The sequence below is a fragment of the Scardinius erythrophthalmus genome (genome assembly GCF_964197995.2).
Source record: "Scardinius erythrophthalmus genome assembly, chromosome: 11".
In the NCBI taxonomy this organism is placed as follows: Eukaryota; Metazoa; Chordata; class Actinopteri; order Cypriniformes; family Leuciscidae; genus Scardinius; species Scardinius erythrophthalmus.
This window is the reverse complement of record NC_138231.1, coordinates 31,277,631-31,303,094: the sequence shown is the minus strand read 5'-3', so window position 1 is coordinate 31,303,094 and position 25,464 is coordinate 31,277,631. Positions and strand designations below refer to the sequence as shown.

The 25,464-nt window shown below is 37.4% G+C and overlaps 2 protein-coding genes across 3 annotated transcripts; one reads left to right on the top strand and one right to left on the bottom strand.

Annotated features, from left to right (window-relative positions):
* Positions 1-1,215: 1,215 nt before the first annotated feature.
* Positions 1,216-11,507, bottom strand: sirt5 (sirtuin 5). 2 transcript variants are annotated; one of them, XM_081378685.1, is made up of 11 exons: positions 11,270-11,507; positions 10,876-11,001; positions 8,976-9,101; positions 8,739-8,872; positions 5,482-5,553; positions 5,168-5,321; positions 4,876-4,963; positions 4,716-4,769; positions 3,239-3,362; positions 2,060-2,175; positions 1,216-1,859 (listed from the first exon to the last, which is right to left on the bottom strand). In XM_081378685.1, the coding sequence occupies exons 3-11, from the start codon at positions 9,073-9,075 to the stop codon at positions 1,787-1,789; spliced, it is 915 nt and encodes a 304-aa protein (XP_081234811.1). In that variant the 5' UTR covers positions 9,076-9,101; positions 10,876-11,001; positions 11,270-11,507; the 3' UTR covers positions 1,216-1,786. The 2 variants fall into 2 exon arrangements, with proteins under 2 accessions (XP_081234811.1, XP_081234810.1); XM_081378684.1 differs by lacking the exon at positions 11,270-11,507 and having other exon boundaries at positions 10,876-11,113.
* Positions 11,508-13,583: 2,076 nt separating this feature from the next.
* ftr85 (finTRIM family, member 85) lies at positions 13,584-24,865 on the top strand. The gene is made up of 6 exons (XM_081378681.1): positions 13,584-13,929; positions 15,479-15,574; positions 15,728-15,961; positions 16,045-16,204; positions 23,924-23,983; positions 24,089-24,865. Exons 1-6 carry the CDS (start codon positions 13,591-13,593, stop codon positions 24,619-24,621), a joined length of 1,422 nt encoding a protein of 473 aa, XP_081234807.1. The 5' UTR covers positions 13,584-13,590; the 3' UTR covers positions 24,622-24,865.
* Positions 24,866-25,464: the final 599 nt, after the last annotated feature.

The following is a 25,464-nucleotide window of genomic DNA, read 5'->3' as shown; positions in this document are numbered from 1 at the left end:
TTTTCTGCTGCTTGGTTGTACAAGTAATGACAATGAAAAAGAGAGGGAAAGAGAGAGCGTGAGAGAGAGATTTCCTGCTGGATATCATGGAATCTGGCATTGGACTAGACAGAATCAAGGTGACCCAATGCCACAGGGTGCGTGTGCTAAAACAGACACACAAACAAACACACACTCACTCAAACTCGCCTATTGACAAAAAAAAAGCAAAATTCCTCCTTCTGCAACATACTGTAAGCCAACCAACGGCGGAAAAAAAGCTCTATTTAAAATTTCATACTTTCATATAAAAATCAAAAACTACAGCTGCACGATTAAACAAAATGATAGCTTAGAGCTTAAAGGCTCAGATTTAATTCAATATTTGTGCTGCAATTCCTACAGTTTTCCACCCAAATAACTTGGCTATTTATGGTACTGGCTATTCCACCTTTATATATATATATATACATAAATATATCTGTACTCTAAAATAAAATTATTAAAATATTATTTTTTTATTATTATTAATATTTTTTACACTGAAATATTACAATAGTAATATTACTTTATTTGGTTTTATTTAGCAATACTACTACTACTACTAATAATAATAATCATAATTAAAATATTGTAATTTATTTTATTATAACCATAATAAAAATATTTATATTATTTTAGACATATTATCATACATTTAATTGTACAAACTGTGCAAGTCTACAAACAAATACAGCAAACCTAGAGCTTTTTTTTAAATCATATTTTAAAGGTGCAAGTCTCTGAGTTTTTGCAGAACTATGCCCCCCTTCTGGCGACACGCGAAACTGCAACCAGAGTTGTGCACGCGGTTACGTGGAGTTTGCGTTGGGGTTTGGGATGAACTAGAAGCCGGTCTCTTTGAATCCATCTTCTACTTTTGCCAAAGTCGCTTGAGTTGTCTTCGCTGATGACATAGCCAGGCATAGCCAGGTGAGCGTGAACGCGCATGACGTCACACCCAGTCGATTCCGTCCCGAATCCCTCTTATTTATTTTACTGTACAGGATTATAGAGGCAATCGCAGAGATCATAGAAGGGCTCATTCAGCCCATCAGGCAATTGTTTAAGCATGTATGGGTTAGAAAAACGGGTATTTTTAACATGAAAAGTTGCTTAATGCACCTTTAAATCTCAATCATAATTTTTATCTGGAAAAACTAACTCAAACCAAAGAATTTAAAGGATAATCAATCATCAGGCTCATGTGCCATTGAACACTTTATTTTATGGTCATTTAATTTAAAATAAATGCATTTCACTGGCCTCTAGTCCTTTGTTCAGGGTTCTCAAAACATTTGACCAATGAATTTCCATAATTTTTCCAACCAGTTATTTCTAGATGATTCAATATTTTACAGCGAATCATGTCAAAAAATCACTCATGACAGAACTTTCCATAAGTTTTCAAGACTTTCAATTTCCTTGTCTTTTCCTTGACTGGAAATTACAATTATAAAATCATCTGTTTTTTCCAGGTTTTCCATGACTGTGGGAACACTGTAAATGATCTACCCAGAAGTTTCTCAACTGGAACAAATCTACTAAGAAGAACCTCGGCCAATAACACAACTTTCACAAAATGCTGCCAAATAGGCCAAGTAAAGACATTATTTAGGCCAAATTTAGCTGTAAATCTTCATAGCCATACAAACAAGCCATAGGAAAACCAATCAAATGAAGGCATGAACCAGTCCCTGTTCATGTGCTCTCAGTTAAAGTGCTAAACGTAGTGGGCATGAACGGATGGGTCATGCCTTCTTTCTCCTTAAATGGCCTCGCTCTCGTGCCGTTCCAGGGCGGGAGGCAGTGTGGTGCCACAAGGACCCTCAAAGTGATATCTGTTGGTGAGAAACATCTCAAATAAACCACACTCAATTTCAATGGTTCATTGTTTGCTCAAATGTGTCACTTAGAGTCCATGCGCATGTGAAAGCTTGTGTGCGCTAGAGTATCTATGCGTTTTCCTCTTAAATGGGCTGACTGAGAGGCATCTCTATGACTCATGTAAAGAGATAGTTTGTGTAATAGTGTGTCTTACTTAAAGCCCTTAGTAGCAGGTGTGCACTCCATGTTGAATTCAGCTACAGGCACTCCTCTACCCGCCACCTTAGGAGCGAACATGGCCGCTGGGTAAACTATGGAGGAGGTGCCCACCTGGAGACAGGAAAACAATGTGACGCACACAGAATACAGTTGGAGATGACAAATTCTTTACGTAAAGCTGTCAAAAAACACACATCTGTGTTTGGAACTGATGAGATTGTGTAGTAAATGTTTTAGGCAGACACTTATGCTCTGTTCTAAAACCTAGTGAGCTCTCTTAGAGCCTAAATAGGCAGCTACCTTCTTAGGCGGCATTCCAACTTAACCCCCTACACTTCGTAATACCTCATCTGTGGCAACCATCAAGACTAAAAACATATCTATTTAACATGCATTTTGGATAATGTGGCTATATGTGTCCTTTTGTGTTTGCAATGTGTGTGTAGGTTTGTAAATGTATTGTACAATGTAAAGTGACCATGAGCTACGGAAAGGCGCTATATAAACAACACTTCTTCTTCTTCTTTTAACTATCACAGCACCTAACAAATAGAAGTGGGCCATATACTGGTTAAAACAATAAACTAATAAGTTAACCAGTAATCAATTTATGAGTATGATTTCTATTGAGGTTATGCCAGTGTTTCCTGCAAGCAAAAAAAACAAAACACAATTCACCCAAAATCAAAATGTACCCAATTTGTGAATGTATTTTTTCAGTCTTGATTTGCAAAACTTGCAGAATTGAATGTGAGGAAATAAAAAGACTGCACACAAAACAAACTCAGCAAAGTCCGATTCACGGACAAATGACTCATTTGAATCAGTCTGATGAATCCTTCACTGAATTAAGTTAACTGAATCAACATATGACTCACTGGAAGTTCATGAAACTTAAATTAACTTATTTCTGACTATAACTGATCTCCACTAATTGATTCCAGTGGAGTCTGATGCTAGCCTGTTGCTAAGCTAACAATTTGATACTTCAGTCAGCTAAAAATGCAGGTAATGTGATGCTAATTTTGGATTTCTTTGAAATAAGGTATTATAGAAGGCAGACTAATGTTGCAGCGTAGCTTCTGTCACAGTTTTGATGCCCAAAAATGCTTTCTGGGTATGCAGCTCACTAAGTAATATCTGCAGTTTTATGCATTCATGTGTGGTCACTCACCACTAAGCAGAGATCACACTTTTCCAGCTCCTCCTCCACAGCGGTGAGAATATCTGAATCTAAATTCTCTCCGAACCAAACCACATGAGGCCTCAGTAAGCCATTACAGCCCCTCTTTTCACACCTACAAACACAAAGTGCAAAACTAACATCTTTGAAGCATTAATAGACACATGGATATCTGCTGCCCACTGTTGGAAAAAAGGTGTTACTAGTCTCAAAAGCTTGATTACATTATTATGCATATGTGTGTGTGTGTGTGTGTGTGTGTGTGTGTGTGTGTGTGTGTGTGTGTGTGTGTGTGTGTGTGTGTGTGTGTGTGTGTGTGTGCATTACATAATTTACCCCTGAAGTCTATAATGTTTTTGAGGTTTCTTGGATCAAAACAGTCCTAATTTCGTATTACATGAATAGCCTCCATCCCTCCTTCTCTACATTAAACAACCTTACAATATGTTTACAGTAAAGCAAACCAGAGGTTTGCATTCCACCAGTATCTGATTAGATTTATTGCGGCACAAGACATAATTCCTGATTTGTAGGCAGGAGTGGGCAATGAAACTCTGAAGAGTTTTTAGTGGAAGCAGTCTAAGAGTTGTATTTATGAAATAATATAACAACAATTACGGCTGGGTTTTTTTTTTTTCAGACAACTGTGTTTATTAAATATTTACCCAAAAGAGCTGCATTTTACAAGGTGCCGCAATTTCTGACCTATCATCACGTTACTGATCTGCGTTTAAAAGTAGATTAGGCAATTTGTTTTAATTATACTGTTTGAAACTCTTCACATCCTGATAGCAATCAATAATAGAAGTGGTCTAAATATTAAAACATATCTTCATTAATGTACATATCTTCTGTGAAAGTTTTAGGACCAAATATGTCTGTCCAAACATACGATGTCCTACCTGCTTGTCAACATATGTATTTCCATACCTCTGCGCACCTGCTCGCGCAAGCATCACTCGTTATCATCCCGTTTCGTGAGGCTATGCAGAGTTTTAGAAGCACAGTCACCGGGCGCCGAAAAACAATCAGCACCACTATTTACAGTTCCTCTTGAACCAAAACAACAATCTTATGCTACGTTCACGGCACGTCATGTCATAACCGTAATTACAAAATTGCAACCCGTGACGTTCTATTGGAGCTGTTTTTTTTGGAGATTTATGCGTTTCTATGTCAACACTATCAACGCCAAAAATGAATCTGCAGCAGTCAGGTGGTACAAGTCAAAGCTCTGTAAGTTGTTTATGTTCATTATTATTGTAATGTTATGTGCTTTGAGACATGAGGTAGTTTCACGCCGTCTCTCATCTCGTGAAGCTTTGCAGACTCCGCTGAACGCGTTTATGTGTTTTGAAGGAGGCGTGGCTTTGGAGATGCTCTGAAGGGAGGGTGGGATCTTATGCTTTTAAAGCTAGCCTCTCTGAAATTGCCAATCCTATCTTTAACAACAAACACGCTCACAAACCTGGGCAGGTCCTCAACTGGTATTCTGGCATCCTTGGCCTTGGGGTCAGGCTCTCTGAGGATTGGAAAAGAAAGACAATAAGGGGCATATAAGGAGAGTGCAGTCTCTTGTGGTTTAAATATTTGATAAAATAATGGTGATGTGTTTGCGTGAGCTCTACCCTTTCCCCTCCAGAGCAGGGCAGATTGGACTCTTGCGGTTGGCTTTGACTTCTCCACAGCTCATGCAGCGAGTTTTAAATAGACTACCTAGAGAGACACAGACAAAAGAGAGAGATATCAGTTGAAGAGAAGAACCAAAATTAGAAGGATTGATTGTATGGAAAGAAAGATGGGACACCCTCCAAATGGATGACCAATCATTTTCAGTTCTGTTAATCAGATTTTAGCCAAAAATAAATGTACTATAATGGTGACATGATCCAGGCCTGGTTTGAGTAGCCGCCGTCTCACCGTGGATCTCATAGACGTGTTTGGAACCAGCGCGATGGTGCAGTTCATCGATGTTCTGAGTGATGATCACAACAGAGCGCCCCTGCTGGCTGAGACGGGACTCACACTCCGCTATAGCCAGGTGTGCTGGGTTCGGCATCTTACTGCGCATCACCTGCATATATCAGCAAGTCTAATTTAATAATTAACGTAATCCAAGTATTTCTATTTGACCACATTATCAAATGTATAATTACTAAAGTGAATTGGTCACTGAAAGGAAAAAAATGCCATTATGATATTGGTAGCCATTTAGTCAGTAATGTGTGACCCACCTCACGCCTGTAATGGTAAAATTCCCACACTAAAGAAGGATCTCGAGAGAAAGCTCCAGGGGTTGCCAAGTCCTGAAAGACAACGAGAGGTGAAAGACCAAGAGATGGTCCTTTTAAAGGAAAACCAAAAAAAAAAAAAATGTACATTTACACATTCCATCTCCACAATTTTTTTTTATTTATTATTATTAATGTTTACTTGCGTACATGTGTTGTGACTACAGTAGGTTACTGTTTTTGTGCTCTGTTATAGGAAGCCTGACAAATTTGGTTAGATCTGTCAAATAGACGTTCAAAGTTTACAGTCATTATTTACAATGCAACATGTAAACTATCTTTTACAGGCCCATTTGTATATAATACTGAAACATAAATTGAAGAAAAGACATGCAGTTGAATATACACGGGTACCATACTACTGCAACTTTTCCACTGCTTTTTAAAGTCTCACACAGATTCTGTGAGATTCAACCAATCCCTTCATTGAGAAGTGCATTTAGGCTTATTTAAGTTGTGAAACAGAGCTTGGTTACTCCTTGTACTCACACTGTTACTCAAGCCTCAGGCACATATACAGATTATTATTAATAATATTTATTGGAAAATGTCTTTTTAGGACCTTCAAAGTTAGTGTGCTCTTATGTTTATGAAATATGTATACAATTATACATAAAAATATTTTTTACATTTACTAAATGTAATAACTTTTTTCTAAATCTTTTTAAATATTTAAAAAATATATTTTGCAGATGATATTTTAATAATTTGTTTTAGTATAATGATTTTTATTTAATGATTATTATTTAATTATGGAAACTTTTTTTTATTTAGTTATTACATTTAAATATTATTACATTTAATATATCACTCTCACAGTATAAATGGAATTTTTACATTAAAAAAAATATATATATATATACAGTGCAATGCATAAGTTTAGACACCCATGCTAAAGTTGACTAAAAAGAGGAATAAAAAATCATCTTTTGGAAATTGAACGTAATGCCTTAATTTAAAAAATTAGGAAAAATCCAACCTTTAAGGACACCAATTTTCTTTGTGAATGAATAATGTGTCGTAAATAAATAAATGTTCTTCCTTAAAATACATGGTGCATAAGTGAGTACACCCCTATGTTAAATTCCCATAGAGGCAGGCAGATTTTTATTTTTAATTATTTAAAAAAAAAAAAAAATTAGGATACTATGCATCCTGATAAAGTTCCCTTGGCCTTTGGAATTAAAATAGCCCCACATCATCACATAGCCTTCACCATACCTAGAGATTGGCATGGGGTACTTTCCATAAGATCATCTCTCAATGCAAATCAAACTAGCTATTAGGCTAACTGAAATAAAACCATGCCAATCTCTAGGTATGGTGAAGGCTATGTGATGATGTGGGGCTATTTTAATTCCAAAGGCCAAGGGAACTTTATCAGGATGCATAGTATCCTAAAAATTTTTTTTTTAAATACTTAAAAATAAAAATCTGCCTGCCTCTATGGGAATTTAACATAGGGGTGTACTCACTTATGCACCATGTATTTTAAGGAAGAACATTTATTTATTTACGATACATTATTCATTCACAAAGAAAATTGGTGTCCTTAAAGGTTGGATTTTTCCTAATTTTTTTAATTAAAGGGGTCATATAATGGTACATGCACTTTTACAAGTTGATTGTACTGAAATGTCTGTTGGCAGTGCCTGTACACAACCATCATATCATGATAAAAATCCATCCAGTGGTTTTGTTTTAATCTCCTTATATGTTTGACCCTCTCTGAAATCAAGCCGTTCGATATTGTGACGTCATAAGATCGTACGCCCCTCCCGCTATTGTGATTGACAGCCGTGTTTCAACACAAGACCCGCCCTGAGCAAGCTGTGACAGCTGTCGTCATAGTAGTCCGCCATTGTTGAAATGCTGGAGCAGAATGGCGTCTACGCGATTGTGGTGTTCAGTTCTTAGATGTAATAAGGAACACAGCAGTCATTTGGATGTTCCTAAATCCAAGCCGTTGAAGATGCAGTGGCTGAGTTTTGTTTTTAAAGCGATATGCCCAAAGGATTGACGCGGGGATTCCCTCACGGGGATTCCCCACGATCGTCCATGCTTTCATGTTTGCGCGAATCATTTCACACCAGACAGCTTTACAAACGAGAAAAAACGGATCGGTACCAACGTGTTACTGCTGAACCTCCAGAAGATGTGAGTGTAATGTTTTATTAACCTTTATATTAGTATTTATATTAATCTTTGCGAAATTTGCAAACCTTGCTGCAGGCTTCACGATGAATGCATCTAAGGTTTACACTCAGGGTCCATTACGGCATGTTTTCTATGTACGACGTTCTCAATATAATTTATAATCCCACGTTTATAATGAACAACGCGTGGTTATTGTGTTAGAAACGGTGTACGCACAGAACAGAGGGGCGGGGTGAGCAAAGCTCATTATCATTTAAAGACACATGCACTGAAACGGCGTGCTGAAAACAGAGCTGTTTTTGACCAGGTAAAACGAGTGTTTTCTTACAATACTAATGAGAATTTTTAATTAAAGTATATTACAAACTTTTAATTTAGACCCTAAAGAATCATATTAGATTGTACAAAAATGGCATTATATGACCCCTTTAAGGCATTAAGTTCAATTTCCAAAATATGATTTTTTATTCCTCTTTTTAGTCAACTTTAGCATGGGTGTATTCACTTATGCATAGCACTGTATATATATATATATATACATTATATATATATATATATATATATATATAGCTGCCTTTATAATATCAACAGTGTCCCTCAGCAAAAAAAAAAAAAAAAAAAAACAAAACTTGGTATAAGTCATATTTTGTTAATATCTGCTAAAACAGCTTGCTAATAGAGGAACTATTTTAACCTTCTTTTTTTCTATATTGTCTACAGATACTCATTGCATATATCCAAAATCTTTGTCCTCAAGGATCCCCATGAGGAAAACAGCTTATAAAATATACTAAGGGATTTTTTGCAGAACATTTTCAGTGACAGGTAGGTTTAGGGGTAGGGTTAGTGTAGGGCGATAGAATGTACAGTTTTTTACAGTATAAAATCATTATGTCTATGGAGAGTCCCCATAAAACATGGGTACCCAATGTGTGTGTGTGTGTGTGTGTGTGTGTGTGTGTGTGTGTGTGTGTGTGTGTGTGTGTGTGTGTGTGTGTGTGTGTGTGTGTGTGTGTGTGTGTGTGTGTGTGTGTGTGTGTTACCTGTGCCTGCCATTTCCTCCAGTAGCCCCCCTGTCCTCTAAAGGTTGGTACGCCACTCTCTGCACTCACTCCAGCCCCCGTAATGATAGCAATGTGCTTTGCTTTATTAAACTCCTTACGAAATTTAGCTAAATCTGCAAATAAATACAAATTGCAAATCATTTAGTTCACAGCCATTAACACAACATCCCCAAACAAAATCTTTTCAGCAATCTCCTCAAAGTGCTAGAGTCCTACTTGAGCTTGGTCTGGACATCTTTGGAGATCTCCAGTTCAGTCTGACTGCCGCACACAGGTGAGAGGTCAAACCCCTACAGGCCAACTGCCGCACAATCATTGAGGGTTAAATGTCACGCTGCACAGCTAGAAAATCAAAAAGTATACCTATAAAATAACCCAAAATGCAATGTACTCACCAGTAGACACAAAACAAGAGAATGAGATTGCACTTCCTCTTTCTGTAAGTAGCTGTTCGCTTACTAGAAAAGGAGGGCATGTCCTAAAACTAGTTTTACAGGTTGGGGAATTCTGGATTTATATCCTTCTTCCATTCATATTCTCACAAAGTGATTTTTTTATTTTTATTAAGGCCTCTCTGTACGACCCAAAATAAAAGGTTTGGTTAAAAGAAATTATGACCGAAATACACACATGTGTGTGTATGTATGCATGTATATTAAAAACCCTCCGTTGTGCAGCAACCATGAATATGCAATATCCTCTTGTTAAATTTTCATTTGTTTACATTCTAAAAGTTTGATTAAAAAGTTTAAGTTTTATGAATTCAATTAATTACATTAAAAGACCATAAATAAAACAACTGAGCATAAAATGATTTCTATTGGATAAAAATGGAAAACTCATATTGAAAACAATAATAAAGAAAACAATAGAAATCATTTTAGTTTGTTTTCTTTTATAGTGAATTTAACTTTCTATCACTTTATTTTTGTTATGACATCATCCTTTTTAGGTGAAGTATTATTGATGTGAAACAACATCAAACAACTGTAAGCATTTGATTTTTAATTACACCCAAACTTAAAATTTTAAAAAAGAACTTTTAAAATTTTGATGACTTCAAAAATTGACACCCAAATCAATGCAAGCTTAAATTTCAAGTCTGAATGAAATTCTTTATATACAAAATGTTAAGGTTCATCCTGTTAGGCATCCTGTTAATGTTCTTGACAATGTGTAAATAATCAATTATAGTTAATAAAAATAATGTATAAGTTCTATAATCTATAAGTTATAATCAATAATAAAGTACCTGAGAATATTTTTGAATATCCGGTATGATACTGCTTTAACATGCAGACTTCCTTAATAACACAACACAAGCTTATTCATTTTTTAAGAAGTTACAGTTATCACCTCGTGCACGAGATGCATGGCTATAAAAGCCCATTTTTGCCACATAAAAAAAAATATATATATATATATATCATAATTATGAGAATAAAAATGTAGTGCTGTCAAATCGATTAATCACATCTAACATAAAAGTTTGTAAATAAATAATGTGTGTGTGTGTGTGTATATATATATATGTATATATATTAATCGATTTGACAGCACTAAAAAGTCGAAATTATGACATTCTAAGTCATAATTATGACATACTAATTAAAAGATTATGACAGTCTAAATTATGACATGCTGAGTCATAAGTGACAGAAAACAATTTTGACTTTTTAATCTCATAATTATGACTTAGCCTAGTATGTCATAATTATGAGTATGCCATAATTTCCATTTATCTAATAAACTACATAAATTGCCAAAATTATCACTTTTTGTGTCAATTAAAATTGACCAAAGCCTTTTTTTTCAGTTATTGCAGGATGACAGAAATATGAAAAGAGAACAGAACTCTGGTGGTGCAATAGGTCAAACTTTAATAAACATATGTGGACCTTGAAGGACCTTATAAAAGTGACCACAGCTCTGCAGAGGTGCTTTTGCAAGTTTAAGTGCAAAATAGTTCAAGTATAAGACGGTTTAACTCATTTGTAGCTTGACAAACACTTGATGGGTCAAACATCAACAAAGCAGCAGTACTGTGCAATAAATGCTGATGCTTTGCCACATAAACACACAGCTCTCGTCTAACAGAGTGAAGGGAAAGGCTTACCTGCGTATGTAGCGCTGCCTTCTGTCACACAGAGTTCAGCAGAATATAAAATTTGTATTTGTTACATCCACTCAGTTTCTGTAATGAGCCAAAGGAGTCGGTGCGCTGCCATCGGCTTAGACAGAACTGTACGCACAACATGAACCACGCGACGGCAAATATTATTATTAGCTTTCACATCATATCACCACCAAGGGGTGTTTGGTGGCTCAGAAAGCTCAGTCGCCCATTGAGTCACATTCAATTCCGTGAACATTTATTTGGTTATTAACGATACATGTACACTATGAAATATAAAAATTGAAACGAGATAATTTCAATGATTTTTACCTGACAAACAAACAGAAAAATACGAAACAGTTATTTCTATAAAATTATTTTAGAAATTCCTTACCACAGTAATCACATTCGACTGTTATTGGTCCGATCGTGCCAACGCGGAGAAAAGTAACTGTTACCACGCGTCTATGCGCTGCTTCAGCATCGGTTTGGACAATAATTTGCACCTGAATAATCACACTGAGAAACTAATAGCCAATATATTGATATTACAAAGTGGTGATTTAAAATATGAAAATGATTATTTATACACACTGTACTTGACCAATAATAGAAAACGTCTGGGCCGCTACACCCCGCCCATTTTAATCTAATTTATTTGAGAAGAACTCACCGGTAGTGACGACGATGGGTTGTTGTGACGACGAGAGCGGCCTCTAGTGTGGAGTAATATTACTGTCAGTCACAAAGAAGCTTGAATTACAGTTTTTCTCAGTCGCTTTGGTGCATTTCTCACATCACTATTTACATTTGCACAACAGTTTGTTCAACCTCCACAACATTTAGTCATTTGTGCACATCATAGTAGCAGTTTCTCATTCCTTCTAACAAATTGCAAAGGCTTTTGGACATGCATCAGTTGCTTTCATACAAATCTCTGCTCTTTGATAACATTATCATTTGCTCAAGTCATGTCAGTCAAAATTAACTATACTTGTGAATGCTGAATAGTCATTCCATATAAAACTAATAGTCCTCATTTCATTGCTTGAGTCATTACATACAAAAATGTTGAACTAGTTGTCAAAATCTGTCATAAAAAAAAAAAAATCCTGAAAAAGTCTCCTAAATTGAACAATTTGCAATTGAGCAAGAGATGATATTCGCTGGGATGTAGATGAAATTATGTGACCAGACAGAGAGGAACGTCTGGATGTGCATGAATGATTACAGTCCTATGTATGTTGTATGTTCAGTTCCAATACAGTATATAGGCCTACTGCAATATTGTGTACAGTTGTGCACAGCTCTACCCAAAGGGAGTTTATGTTTGTTGTAAATAATGGTGTATTTTTTCTTTTGCACAATGCTGTGAAAAAATTAGAATTGCAAAGAGCATATGCAGTAAAAATGTGAAACGTACATATATTCAGTGTCTTGTACTCAGTTACCTCATAAATACAGTAATGTGTAACTTTACTGTAATTTTTTCAAATGGCTGTGCAAATAGTATTTAGTGCTGTATTGAGCATTTTCAGGTAGTGTCACCAAGATCTGACTTTCATCATTGGAAAACATTTATAGAGTAAACTGTCATAATGAAAACATGACTAAGCCATTTGACTATCTTGTTCATAAACGATGGTGTCAGGACTTTTCATTTTGATGACACTGACACATTCATTGACATAAATACTTGCTTTTGAGGAATGGGCTATCCATTTTGAGCAAGTGACACGCTTTTGCAGGTTATCAACTAGGTTTTGCAGTTTGTACTAATTGTTTTGAGAACTGCATTAACTGTTGTGCAAATGTAAATAGTGTTATGAGAAATGCACCAAAACGACTGAGAAAAACTGTAATCGATAGCCCGGTGTGTTAAAGTGAATTTAAAAGATGTGTTTAATGCCCAGTTGCCCACAGTGCCAATCTGTTATCCATATATATTATTTATTCCTTATAATTCCCAAATTGCTAGTTTTCTCGGCATTCAAAATGGTTTGAACATTTTTTCCAACCCCTTAAAGCTGATTAAAAAAGGAATGCCTTTTGACAGATAGATAGATAGATAGATAGATAGATAGATAGATAGATAGATAGATAGATAGATAGATAGATAGATAGATAGATAGATAGATAGATAGATAGATAGATAGATAGATAGATAGATAGATAGATAGATAGATAGATAGATAGATAGATAGATAGATAGATAGATAGATAGATAGATAGATAGATAGATAGATAGATAGATAGATAGATAGACAGACACACCCTGTGCATACTTATCATATATCCACACCCTTATTTTTTCCTTTAAATAGTGCAAACATAAACCAGAAAACATCTTGTGAGACATAGTCACTGTGCACTCATTCATCAGTGGACATGAACAGACATGCATTGGAACCACCATGATCCCTGGATCATCTTTCCAGAAGCTTTGCTTGTGTGCTTAAAGCTGTGTATCAGTGCTTTTTGAAGTAAAGATGGAAATATTCTTTTCAAAACAACAACAACAACAATGATCTAATAGTGACTTAATAAAGCCTGTGACTCCTCTGAAACATGACCACACAGTGACACACATTACACAATGAACTCCTCCCATTACAACCCCATACAGTCACTACTAGTGGGAGGCACTTGAAGCAAACGCCATACTGTCTCCACACACAAAGCTGCTGTGGACAGTCTGTGTCTTTTACTTTAACTATGGCAGAAGAAGAGGCTGGTATTTTTGTCAACCAGGAGCAGTTCAGCTGTCCCATCTGTATGGAACTCCTGCGAGACCCCGTAACCATTCCTTGTGGACACAACTACTGCATGGAGTGCATTAAGATCTTCTGGGAGCAGAAGAACCAGAGGAAGTTGTGCAGCTGTCCACAGTGCAGGCAAACTTTCTCCCCGAGACCCGCACTCAACAAAAACACTCTGTTTGCTGAAGTTGTTGAGAGACTGAGACATACTGGAATCCGTTCCAACACTATACCTGGAGTTCAGAATGATGAAGAAATTGCAAAAGAAAAGCAGGACCTCGTCATGTTCTGTGAGGTGTGTCTGACTTCTCATCTGACTTTAAATGTGATGCTAATACTGTGTAATAACTTATCATAAGAGGATCAACTTTTCTATTTATGTTCATGAATAAGTCAGTAGTAAGCTGATCAAGATCAGTGAATATACAGTACATTGACCCTCAACAATATTTCAACTCTAATCCTCAAATGCATTAATATAATTGTGTTTGATAACATAAAATAAAACCAAGTATTTAGCTTAAAGAAGGATAACTCAAGTATACTTAGTAAAACATTTTTTGAAAAATAAGTTGAAAATGATTCAAATAAATATATTGTAAATTGTATCTTTTTCTGGTGATGGCAAATCTGAATTTTCAGCAGCCATTACTCCAGTCGTCAGTGCCACATAATCCTTCAGAAATCACACACACACACACACACACACACACACACACACACACACACACACACACACACACACACACACACACACACACACACACACACACACACACACACACACACACACACACACATATATATATATATTTTTATGAATATGATTAATTATTCATTTATATATATATATGACAAAACTGCTTCACTGCTTTTTCCACCCTAATAAATAATAATAAAAAAATGCAAGAGTTCCATCCTTATATTTAGGCTTTTTCCATATAATAAAAGGACATCTTTTGATTTGTGATATTATGCCTCAATATATATCAACATTAATTTTAATCAGAAATTAAAAACATGTTCATCACAGAAGAGGTGTGTTCCAAAAATAAGTTATTGTAGACTCTTAAGAAAAGGTTCTATATATAAACCTAAAGGGTTCTGTCAGTTGCTTTATATATATATACCCTTTTAGGGGATCCAATCATAACATAATTTTATGGATTTATTCTATTTAATTGATTAATTTTATTTTAATTTATTTAAAACATACTTTATCACTATGAAAAAAAAAATAACCTCTTAATAAACTTTGTGGAATAAATGTTTAATTAAAATTAAGTCATTTTAAAATTTAAAATAGAACCCCACTGAACTTTTTTTATCTAAGAGTGTATGAATGTTACCCTGGAAATCCAGAGTTCTCGCGAGAGCACAAGTTGAATTTGCTCAGCGAGTTATTCTGGTGTCGATGCCCTTGTATCCGAGCTGCACCAATCACATCGGGTTATCTGGTATAGGCGGGCCAGAGGCGAGTTAAACAGATGACGACAGCGCTGTGACGTCAAAGTCATTAGTAAACATTGCAAGATGGCTATGGATTAACACCAGTTGTTTGAAGACGGCGCTTGAATCTTTCCTTTGCAAGAAGGCCGTTTTTGCTGTTTTGCCGACCGTATACGGCAAGAGTCTAATCTACCGGTTAAGTTAGGTCCGCTGGTAGCTAAGCGTATGGGGCTTGTTGTGATTGGTCGTAGTGTTATCCAGTTGCATGCAGTGAGATTTTCAAATGCGTTTCATTAGTCGATGCCGGACCATTCATCTTTCAGATTTAGGTCTGGATTTCCAGGCTATATGAATGTTTCTTTATGTGTGTAATGTGTATCATCTCTGGTCTGCAGCAAGAGCTTAAGCAGTCACAGAGGAGATTCCAGCAGGTCATAAAGGAGCGTGAGACAGAGCTGCAGGATCTGAGTCAGGCCGTACTGTCCCTCAGGGTGAGTTCATTCCTGCCAGGAGGACGTGGAAAGTCCTGATGGAGAAGCGGGATGGTGTGGGTAATCAACTTATAAGTAAGAGACCCATTATGGGCAGAAAGGTTTTGCACTCTTGGACTCATCACTTCTCTGGTTCTGTATGTTGTCAAAAAGAGCTCTGCCCAGGCAGCGGTGGAGGATACGGAGAAGATCTTCACCGAGCTGATTCAGTCCATTGAAGCTCTGTGTTTTGAGACGACGGAGATGATCAAAGCGAAGGAGCAGACGGAATTAGACGAGGCACATGGATTTATGGAGAAACTAGAGCAGGAGATCTCAGAGTTCAAGAGGAGAGATGCTGAATACGACACGATTGCACACCTTGATGATAAAACTCAGTTCCTCAAGGTAACATCAGTGCTTTTGGGTATCACTTGGGTACTTGTCATCTGTGATTTCGATCTTAGAGTTTATTTAAATCTATTCCTTAGAGCTATGAAACATTGTGTAGTCTGCCAGAGTTGATGACCTCTCCTGCAGTTCTAACCAATCCAGACTTCTGTTTCGATATGGTGTCAAGAAAACTCACAGTTCTGAGTGAGGACATTAAAGATCTATGCCAGAAAAAATTGGAGAAATTATCAAAAAAAGGTGAGTCGTCAAATGATTATGTTTGGAATAGCATGCTAACTATACTATTCTTACTGTTCCTGCAGTATATCTGCATAGAATACTTGGATGGTGCAGTAAGCAATTTCTGAGAAACGCTGTTGAAAGTGGATCAAACTGAGCAGTACAACACAATAGCCAATCAGCAGTAGGGGGCGTGTCCACTCATGACGGGGGAGGAGAGAGAGAGAGAGAGAGAGTGAGAAAGAGGGAGTTTTGAAGAAAGACTGTAGAAAAAGAGATGGCTGAGAGACATTACAAAAGAGAAAATGTCAGAGGAATATCACTGGAAAAAGAAGGGTTATGATCAGATGAAAATAACTAGCTTCCGGCAGACGGCCTACGCAAGTACGGCAGAAGAGTAACACTTCACAATGTAAGTGTATGACGTAGGATGTAGGAGTATGTTGTGACCCAACACCGGTTTTCACCTGTGGGTCACGGCTGAGCGCGTCTTCTTTACACTCACTTACAAACGAACATTTTCTCGCCTATCGTGCATCTACATTACACCCGTACCACTAAAAAGACAGATTATATCCAAGACTTCAGTCATAAATTAGTATTAATATTGATAGCATCACTGGTAGCGTCGTTGCTAACTTACTGTCCATCTGTTAAAATGGCGAATATATCAGATGTATGTTGTCTACCTTTTGGTGCAGGTGAGGACACATTCGAGCTGTACGCGGTGCAGTCTGAGCTGGAAGCTGTAGAGAAGCAGATCCGTGACCTTTTAGAGAGACAAGCCGAGCTGATAGACCGGCGTTTAGCTCTTGAAACATCACGCGCTGATGCACACAAATCAGTGATTAACGTTAGTAACCCGCTGACCCCGACCTCGTCTACTCCCTGCGTTTCTCAGCATTGGTCCCGAGCGCCCAGGTCATGATCAGCCATGGTTTCGTTCACTCCGGCTCCGACACACCACCACAAAGCCTGGGTGGTTCCACAGCGGAAGACGCGAGCCAGGACCAGAGCAAGAATCTCTCCGCCCCTCCCGGTTTTCGAGATCTCCACCCAGAACCGCTTCTCCCCTCTTCACGAAACGAAACGCGATGCTGTGATCATCGGCGATTCCATCGTCCGGCACGTCCACGCTAAAAGTAAGGTGCACAGTCACTGCTTTCCTGGTGCTCGTGTTTTCGATATCGCTGCGCAGGTACCCGAGATCTTGAACGGTGACGAGCGCGTCGGAGCTGTCGTGCTGCACGCGGGAGTGAACGATATCAGGCTGCGGCAGACGGAGGTTCTGAAGAAAGACTTCAGGAGCCTGATCGAGATGGTACGCAGCACATCGCCTGAAACAACGATCATTGTGTCTGGACCGCTTCCAACGGACCGACAAGGGCATGAAAAGTTTAGTAGATTATTCGCGCTAAATGAATGGTTAATGTCATGGTGCAATGAGCAGAAACTGCTCTTTGTAAATAATTGGAATCTGTTTTGGGAGCGACCTAGGCGCTTCCGCGCTGATGGCTTACACCCAAGTAGAATCGGAGTGGATCTTCTGTCGGATAACATCTCCAAGATGTTAAACACCGTTTGACTAGTAACCAAAAGTCCAAATCACAGTCACTGCTGCACCAATTTAATTGATATAAATACTAGTGTAGAACATTGCATAGAAACTGTGTCTATTCCTCGTTTAGTGAGATCAAATAATAAATCTACTGCAGGATCTAGAAAAATCTAATTGTTATTAAAACAGAAAATCTCGCTATTAGTGAACAAAAACAATTTCTAAAGCTAGGTCTTCTAAACATTAGATCACTCACACCTAAGGCAGTTATTGTAAATGAAATAGTCACAGATAATAGCATCGATGTACTTTGCCTTACTGAAACCTGGCTTAAACCAAATGATTATTTCCGTCTAAATGAGTCTACTCCACCAGGATACTGTTATAAGCATGAGCCCCGTCTGATTGGTCGTGGCAGCGGTGTTGCAACAATCTACAGAGATATTCTTAATGTTACTCAGAAAACAGGTGACAAGTTTAATTCGTTTGAAGTACTTGTACTAAATGTTACGCTCTCAGATGTAAGAAAAAAATCCTTATTATCTCTGGCCTTGGCTACCGTATATAGACCGCCAGGGCCTTACACTGATTTCCTAAAAGAGTTTGCAGATTTTCTCTCAGATCTATTGGTCAACGTCGATAAAGCATTAATTGTTGGAGATTTTAACATACACGTAGATAATTCAAATGATGTGTTAGGGGCTGCGTTTACAGATTTATTAAACTCCTTTGGGGTCAAGCAAATCGTCACTGGACCAACTCATCGTCTTAATCATTCACTCGATTTAATTATATCATATGGAACCGATCCAGCCGATATAGATATCATTCCACAAAGTGATGATGTCACTGACCATTACATGGTAACTTGCATATTACGTACTGCTGTAATATGTCATGCACCGCCACGTTATCGTCCAGGCAGAACAATCCTTCCATCCACCATAGATAATTTCTCAAATTGCTTATCTGATCTGTCTCAGCTGCTGCCTGAACCCAAACAAACAGATGAACTAGAGGAACTAACTAGCACTATGAGCACCATTCTCTCTAGAACATTGGATATTGTTGCACCCATTAGATTAAAAAAGGTCAGAGAGAAAAGTAAAGCACCATGGTACAACAATACTACAACAATACTACGCATGTTCTAAAGAGAGAAACCCGTAATTCAGAGCGTAAATGGAAACTAATTTAGAGGTCTTTAGAATCGCGTGGAAAGACAGTATGTCACGTTATAAAAAGGCCCTAAAAGCGGCCATGGCTCAGCACCTCCGCAAACTAATAGAAAACAACCAAAACAATCCAAGGTTTTTATTTAACACCGTGGCTAGACTAACAAATAAACAGACGTCACCTGAACAAAATATCCCCTTACAGTTTAGTAGTAATGATTTCATGAACTTCTTCACTGAGAAAATAGAAAGCATCAGAACCACAATTGTAAACGTTCAATCTTCAATCGCACCTTATAATTCAGCCGCAAGAACAATTACAGTGCTTTACAACTATAGAACAAAAAGAGTTAAATAAACTTATCACTTCATCTAAAACAACAACATGTTTATTAGATCCTATACCAACTAAACTACTGAAACAAGTGTTACCTATAGTGGAAGAGCCTCTCCTCAATATTATTAACTCATCTTTATCTTTAGGTTATGTTCCAAGAACATTTAAACTGGCAGTTATAAAACCACTCATTAAGAAACCACAATTTGACCCACATAATCTAGCAAATTATAGACCCATTTCAAATCTTCCATTTATGTCTAAAATATTAGAAAAAGTGGTGTCCGCTCAACTGGGCTCTTTCTTGCAAGAAAATGACATCTATGAAAAGTTTCAGTCTGGATTCAGGCCGCACCATAGCACTGAAACTGCGCTCGTTAAAATCACAAATGATTTACTTTTAGCTTCTAACCAAGGCTGTATCTCAATACTAGTTTTACTTGTTCTTAGTGTTGCGTTCGATACTATAGATCACACAATACTCTTAGATCGACTACAGAATTATGCTGGTGTTCAAGGACAAGCATTAAGCTGGTTCAAATCATACCTATCTGACCGCTACCATTTTGTCTATTTAAATGGAGAAAAATCGATCAGAACTTCAGTAAACTATGGAGTGCCGCAGGGATCTGTGTTGGGCCCTCTATTATTCTCAATATATATGATGCCACTTGGAAATATTATAAGGAAACATGGAATTAGTTTCCATTCTTATGCTGATGAGTGTGTTAAAGATATAAAAGATTGGATGAGCGTAATTTTCTTTTATTAAATCCAGACAAGACAGAGGTACTACTTATCGGTTCATAAAAACGCCCACAAAATCTCTCACAATACAACTTTAACATGGTAGGATGTCCTGTTACTTTATCCTCTACAGTAAAAGACCTGGGTGTTATACTAGACTGCAACCTGTCTTTTGAAAATCATATTTCATATGTTACAAAAACAGCCTTTTTCCACCTTAGAAACATTGCTAAGCTACATAATATGCTATCAGTTTCTGATGCAGAAAAGTTAGTTAATGCGTTCATGACCTCGAGACTAGATTACTGTAATGCTTTATTAGCTGGTTGTCCTGTATCCTCAATAAACAAGCGACAGTTAGTCTAAAATGCAGCCGCTAGAGTTCTTACTAGATCAAGAAAATATGATCATATAACACCGATTTTATTATCAAGTCAAGTCAAGTCAAGTCAAGTCATCTTCATTTATATAGCGCTTTTAACAATGTAGATTGTTTCAAAGCAGCTTTACAGAGACAAGTGTATAATTTAAGGTAACAGAGATTGTTTTGGCTTTATAGCAGAGTTAAGTTATTTCCATCTAAAGTTAGTTTTAATTGATTTGCTTCTGTCGCAATGATCATTTGTTATTAAATTAGGGGCCGTTAAGACGACACCATTCTCTCTACACAGACTTTAAACGCGAACCTGTGAGAAACGCTGATGGCGTTCACATGCGCATTTAGAATGGGTTCTATAGTTATGTGCATTTGAATATACGCAGGTTTGGAATTCCCTACAAGCCAAGCCTAAACAAAATACTTGTCTTTCCTTATAAATTTTGATAAGGAATTATATTTTATTTGTTGCTTTGGGGTAGGACCGCGAGACGAATTTTCCCGACAACGCCTTATCTGTATAGTGGTAGAGGGATCCTCCATAGGGAGAGACTAGTTGGCACTTCAGCACTGCGTTGTCATCGGTCCAGGCGAAGGTCCTTCGTCAGATCTGGATACGGCCTGGATCCGGCAGGCTGCAGGAAAACCTCGGGATAAACACAGACACTGAAATTAGCGTAGATGCCATTCTTCTCATGATGTAACGAGTACATCAGGATTTTTGGGAAGTGTTCCCGGTTCCGGCTGACCTACTATATGAAGCCTAACATTAAATTATAGAAGTCTATAATGTATTATGTGAATGCTAGGTCAAAGAGATGTGTCTTTAATCTGGCTTTAAACTGACAGAGTGTGTCTGCTTCCCGGACAATGGTAGGAAGACTGTTCCAGAGTTTTGGTGCTAAAAAGGAAAAGGATCTACCGCCAGCAGTCGATTTTGATATTCTAGGTATTATCAACTGGCCGGAATTTTGAGATCGTAATAGACGTGAAGGACTATAATGCGTTAAGAGCTCGCTCAAGTACTGTGGAGCTAAACCATTCAGTGCTTTGTAAGTAATCAGCAATATTTTAAAATTGATGCAATTTTTAATAGGGAGCCAATGCAGTTTTGACAGAACTGGGCTAATATGGTCATACTTCCTGGTTCTGGTAAGAACTCGAGCTGCTGCGTTTTGAACCAGCTGTAGTTTGTTTATTAAGCGTGCAGGGCAACCACCCAGCAGAGCATTACAATAATCTAGCCTTGAGGTCATGAACGCATGAACCAATTGTTCCGCATTTGTCAATGAGAGCATATGACGTTATTTAGATATATTTTTAAGATGGAAAAATGCAGTTTTACAGATACTAGACACGTGACTTTCAAATGAAAGATTGGTATCAAAGAGCACACCCAGGTTCCTAACCGACAACGAAGACTTAACAGAGCAGCCATCGAGTGTTAGACAGTATTCTAGATTATTACGTGAGGAAGTTTTTTGTCCAATAATTAGAAACTCTGTTTTTTCAGAATTTAGAAGTAGGAAATTACAAGTCATCCAATTTTTTATATCCGCTATGCATTCCGTTAATTTTGTGAATTGATAAGTTTCGTTTCGATATAATTATCACTACATTGGTTACCTATAAAGTTCCGTATTAATTACAAGGTATTGCTACTGACTTATAAAGCCCTAAACGGCTTAGCTCCAGTCTATTTAACAGACCTTCTATCGCCCTATAATCCATTGCGCTCTTTAAGATCACTAAATTCAAGGCTTTTGGTCATACCTAGGATATCCAGATCCACCAAAGGAGGGAGAGCATTTTCACATTTAGCTCCAAAACTCTGGAATAGCCTTCCTGATACTGTTCGTTGCTCAGACTCGCTCTCCCAGTTTAAAACTAGATTAAAGACGTGTCTCTTCAGCCAGGCATTCATATAATATTTTTAATCTTACAGTTAAATCCGGCCTCTAGTTCATAAACGCCAGAGAACTGGCCCCCGACTGAGCCTGGGTTCTCCCAAGGTTTTTTTTTTTTTTCTCCATTAGGTCACTTGATGGAGTTTTTCGGTTCCTTGCCACTGTTGCCTTTGGCTTGCTCAGTTGGGGATATATAATTTAATTTAATCAATCAATAATACTATTGATCAGCCTTACCAAACGTGGACGTTTTTTCCACTAGAAACAAACCTTGTTGTGTTATTTTGATTTAATACTGTGAAGCTGCTTTGATACAATCTGTATTGTGAAAAGCGCTATACAAAAAAAAAAAGAGTAGTGTAAGCTTTGATGCCTATTACGGTTAAAACAAACAGGGCTGGGCAGCCGCGTTCGTCATTACGTTGTGTATCAAGTTCATGGTTTAGTATTTTGCCGTAAATCGATGCATACGGCCGTCTGCCGGAAGCTAGTTATTTTAGTCGATAAAGTTACATGAACGTATCGTTTCACTTCAGAAGGTCTTTATTAACCCCCTCCCAGAGACGCGTAGAGCACTTTTATCATGGATGGATGTGTTTTGATGGACTCCCAAAAAAATATACCCATTCACTCTCATTATAAAGCTTGGAAGAGCCAGGACATTTTTTAATATAACTCTGATTGTATTCGTCTGATAGAAGAATGTCATATAGTCCTGGCCTCAGGGTGAGTAAATCATGGGCTAATTTTCATTTTTGGGTGAACTATCCCTTTAATATAAGAAAAGTTTTCCAGCGCTGGAGACCTATGCGGTAAGGCCTGAAAACAGAATGCAGAGGTTATGTTGTTTCTGGTTCATACATGAATAACATTGGTTTTGCAGTTTCACTGAGCCAAGATATGCTGTTGTTGTAATGTTAGCTAACAGGATAGTTTTGAGGGTCATTGCTTGTCTGCAGCTGCTGCTGCTGATGGAGACCAACAACCAACTCTTGCTTGTATATACTTTTGTGTACTGTGTTAATTTTTTGTTCTTCCTTGTCATTTGTTCATCATTTTCGGTTTATTTTTGGCAAAGCATTATTTTGCTCATTTTAGCTATGATAAAGAGACATCCACTCTTGCATTACGTGTTTGTGCATTTTAGGGGCGGAGCAATAAAGTGAGTGTGTTTGTTTGGGTTGATTTCAAATATCAACAGTGCTTCTCAGAAATTGCTTACTGCACCTTTAACACAACAGGCACAATGTTGCATACTATTGTTTAAAACAATTAACATGAAATAATAATGTGTTTTTTTTATTACAAATTAAATGGAAAAATTATTGATTTAAAATGAAAAAGAACAAGTGAGTTGAAAGCTGAATCCTAAATGAGATTGTCATGTGATTGTCATTGAAGAGGTTGACAATAGTTGACAAGGTTGACGACAATACTGTATTGTTTGAAATGTTTATAAAGTATGTTTCACATACTATTTACTATAGAATAATTGCGAGTATCTAGTTCATACCGGATTCAGTAAATACATGCAAGTATTCCATATACTATAAATAATAAAAGAAACTGAAATTAGTTGAAGTATAATAAGTGTGAATGTTAAAAATGCTTGCACTGATTATATTTTGCCTTATTAGTGTCAAACCTGAAATTTATTCCTACCCCTGAACCCAAAGTCAGGGAGGAGTTCTTGGAATGTAAGTAACACAGTCACACCCACACACACATGCAACAAGAAATCAGTACAATCGACGACAGAGAAACTGTCAAGTTAATTCATATCTTGCGTCTCTGGATTTCAGATTCGGGTCCCCTGACTCTAGACCTGAACACCGCTCACAGAAACCTCAGCGTTTGCTCAGAGAGTGGAGAGGTGACGTTCATCAAAACATCTCTGTCCGTTCCTGACCACCCAGAGAGGTTTGATAACTATAGCCAGGTTCTGTGCAGAGAGAGCGTGACCGGCCGTTGTTACTTCGAGGCCGAGTGGAGCGGGAAGGGTCCTGTGCACATCGCAGTGTCCTATGAGGATATTAGCAGGAAAGGAAAGAGTACCCAGTGTGCATTTGGATACAACGCCCAGTCGTGGAGTCTGGTGTGCTCTGAGGATAACAACACATTCTGGCACTGTGGAAAGGAAACTAAGGTTCCCAAAATGCAGTGGGCTCACAGGGTTGGCGTTTATGTCGATTTCTCGGCAGGGATTTTGGCATTTTACAGCATCACAGACTCAATGAATCTCATCCACAAAATTCGGACTGCATTTGCTCAACCCCTCTATCCTGGCTTCAGAATTAACACTGGGTCCAGTGTGAGACTTTGCTATCCACTTTAATGGCAGAAAATGAATTAATTTAGTGCCCGAGCAGTTATTATTAACTTAAGTTTGCTTGTATTGTGATATCCATCTCCATATAGCCTACCAGTGCTATATACAGGGATGGATCGAGAATCTAATATAAATGACTGGCATTTCATAACTATTTGACATTTTGGCTAATTTGTGGCTAATTCGTACAATTTTGTACACTACACAGTTAGGGTTAGGGGTGGACCTTCATCATTATGTTTTTATTTTTGTTAAAGTCACCATGAAATCGAAGTTAGCCATTTTTAATTCTTATGGAATATTGCAGATTTATTATAAATAATTTTTCTGTGCGCATCATAATATATATATATATATATATATATATATATATATATATATATATATATATATATTATTATTTTATTTTATTTTTTTATGTGCCCTCATAATCCTTAATCAAAATGACTTCCCCTCCCGCTTGGAGCAACATTCTCTGATGATGTGTTTACTGGCTTGAGGGTGGGACAACCTGTCATTCACATGAGACTGACCAATAGCAAACCACAACCATCCAATCAATTCCCCATGGACAAAATCAAGTCCCACCCTATTTTTTACAGTCTATGGTCCCACCATACTTTTTTTTCTTGTTTGAAAAGCATAGACAAGAAGTGGACAGAGCCATCTCATTGGAACTCAATTGAGACAAGTGAAGCCCATTTTTAGCGAATTTTTAGGACTTCCTAAAAACGCAATCGTTAGCCTACTTTTACAAAAACTGCTTCTACGGGGCCATAACATAAGCTACAAGGTAATGGAGCATTTTATACATTGTCGTGTTTCTTTAGAAATAAAAAATGGACAAAT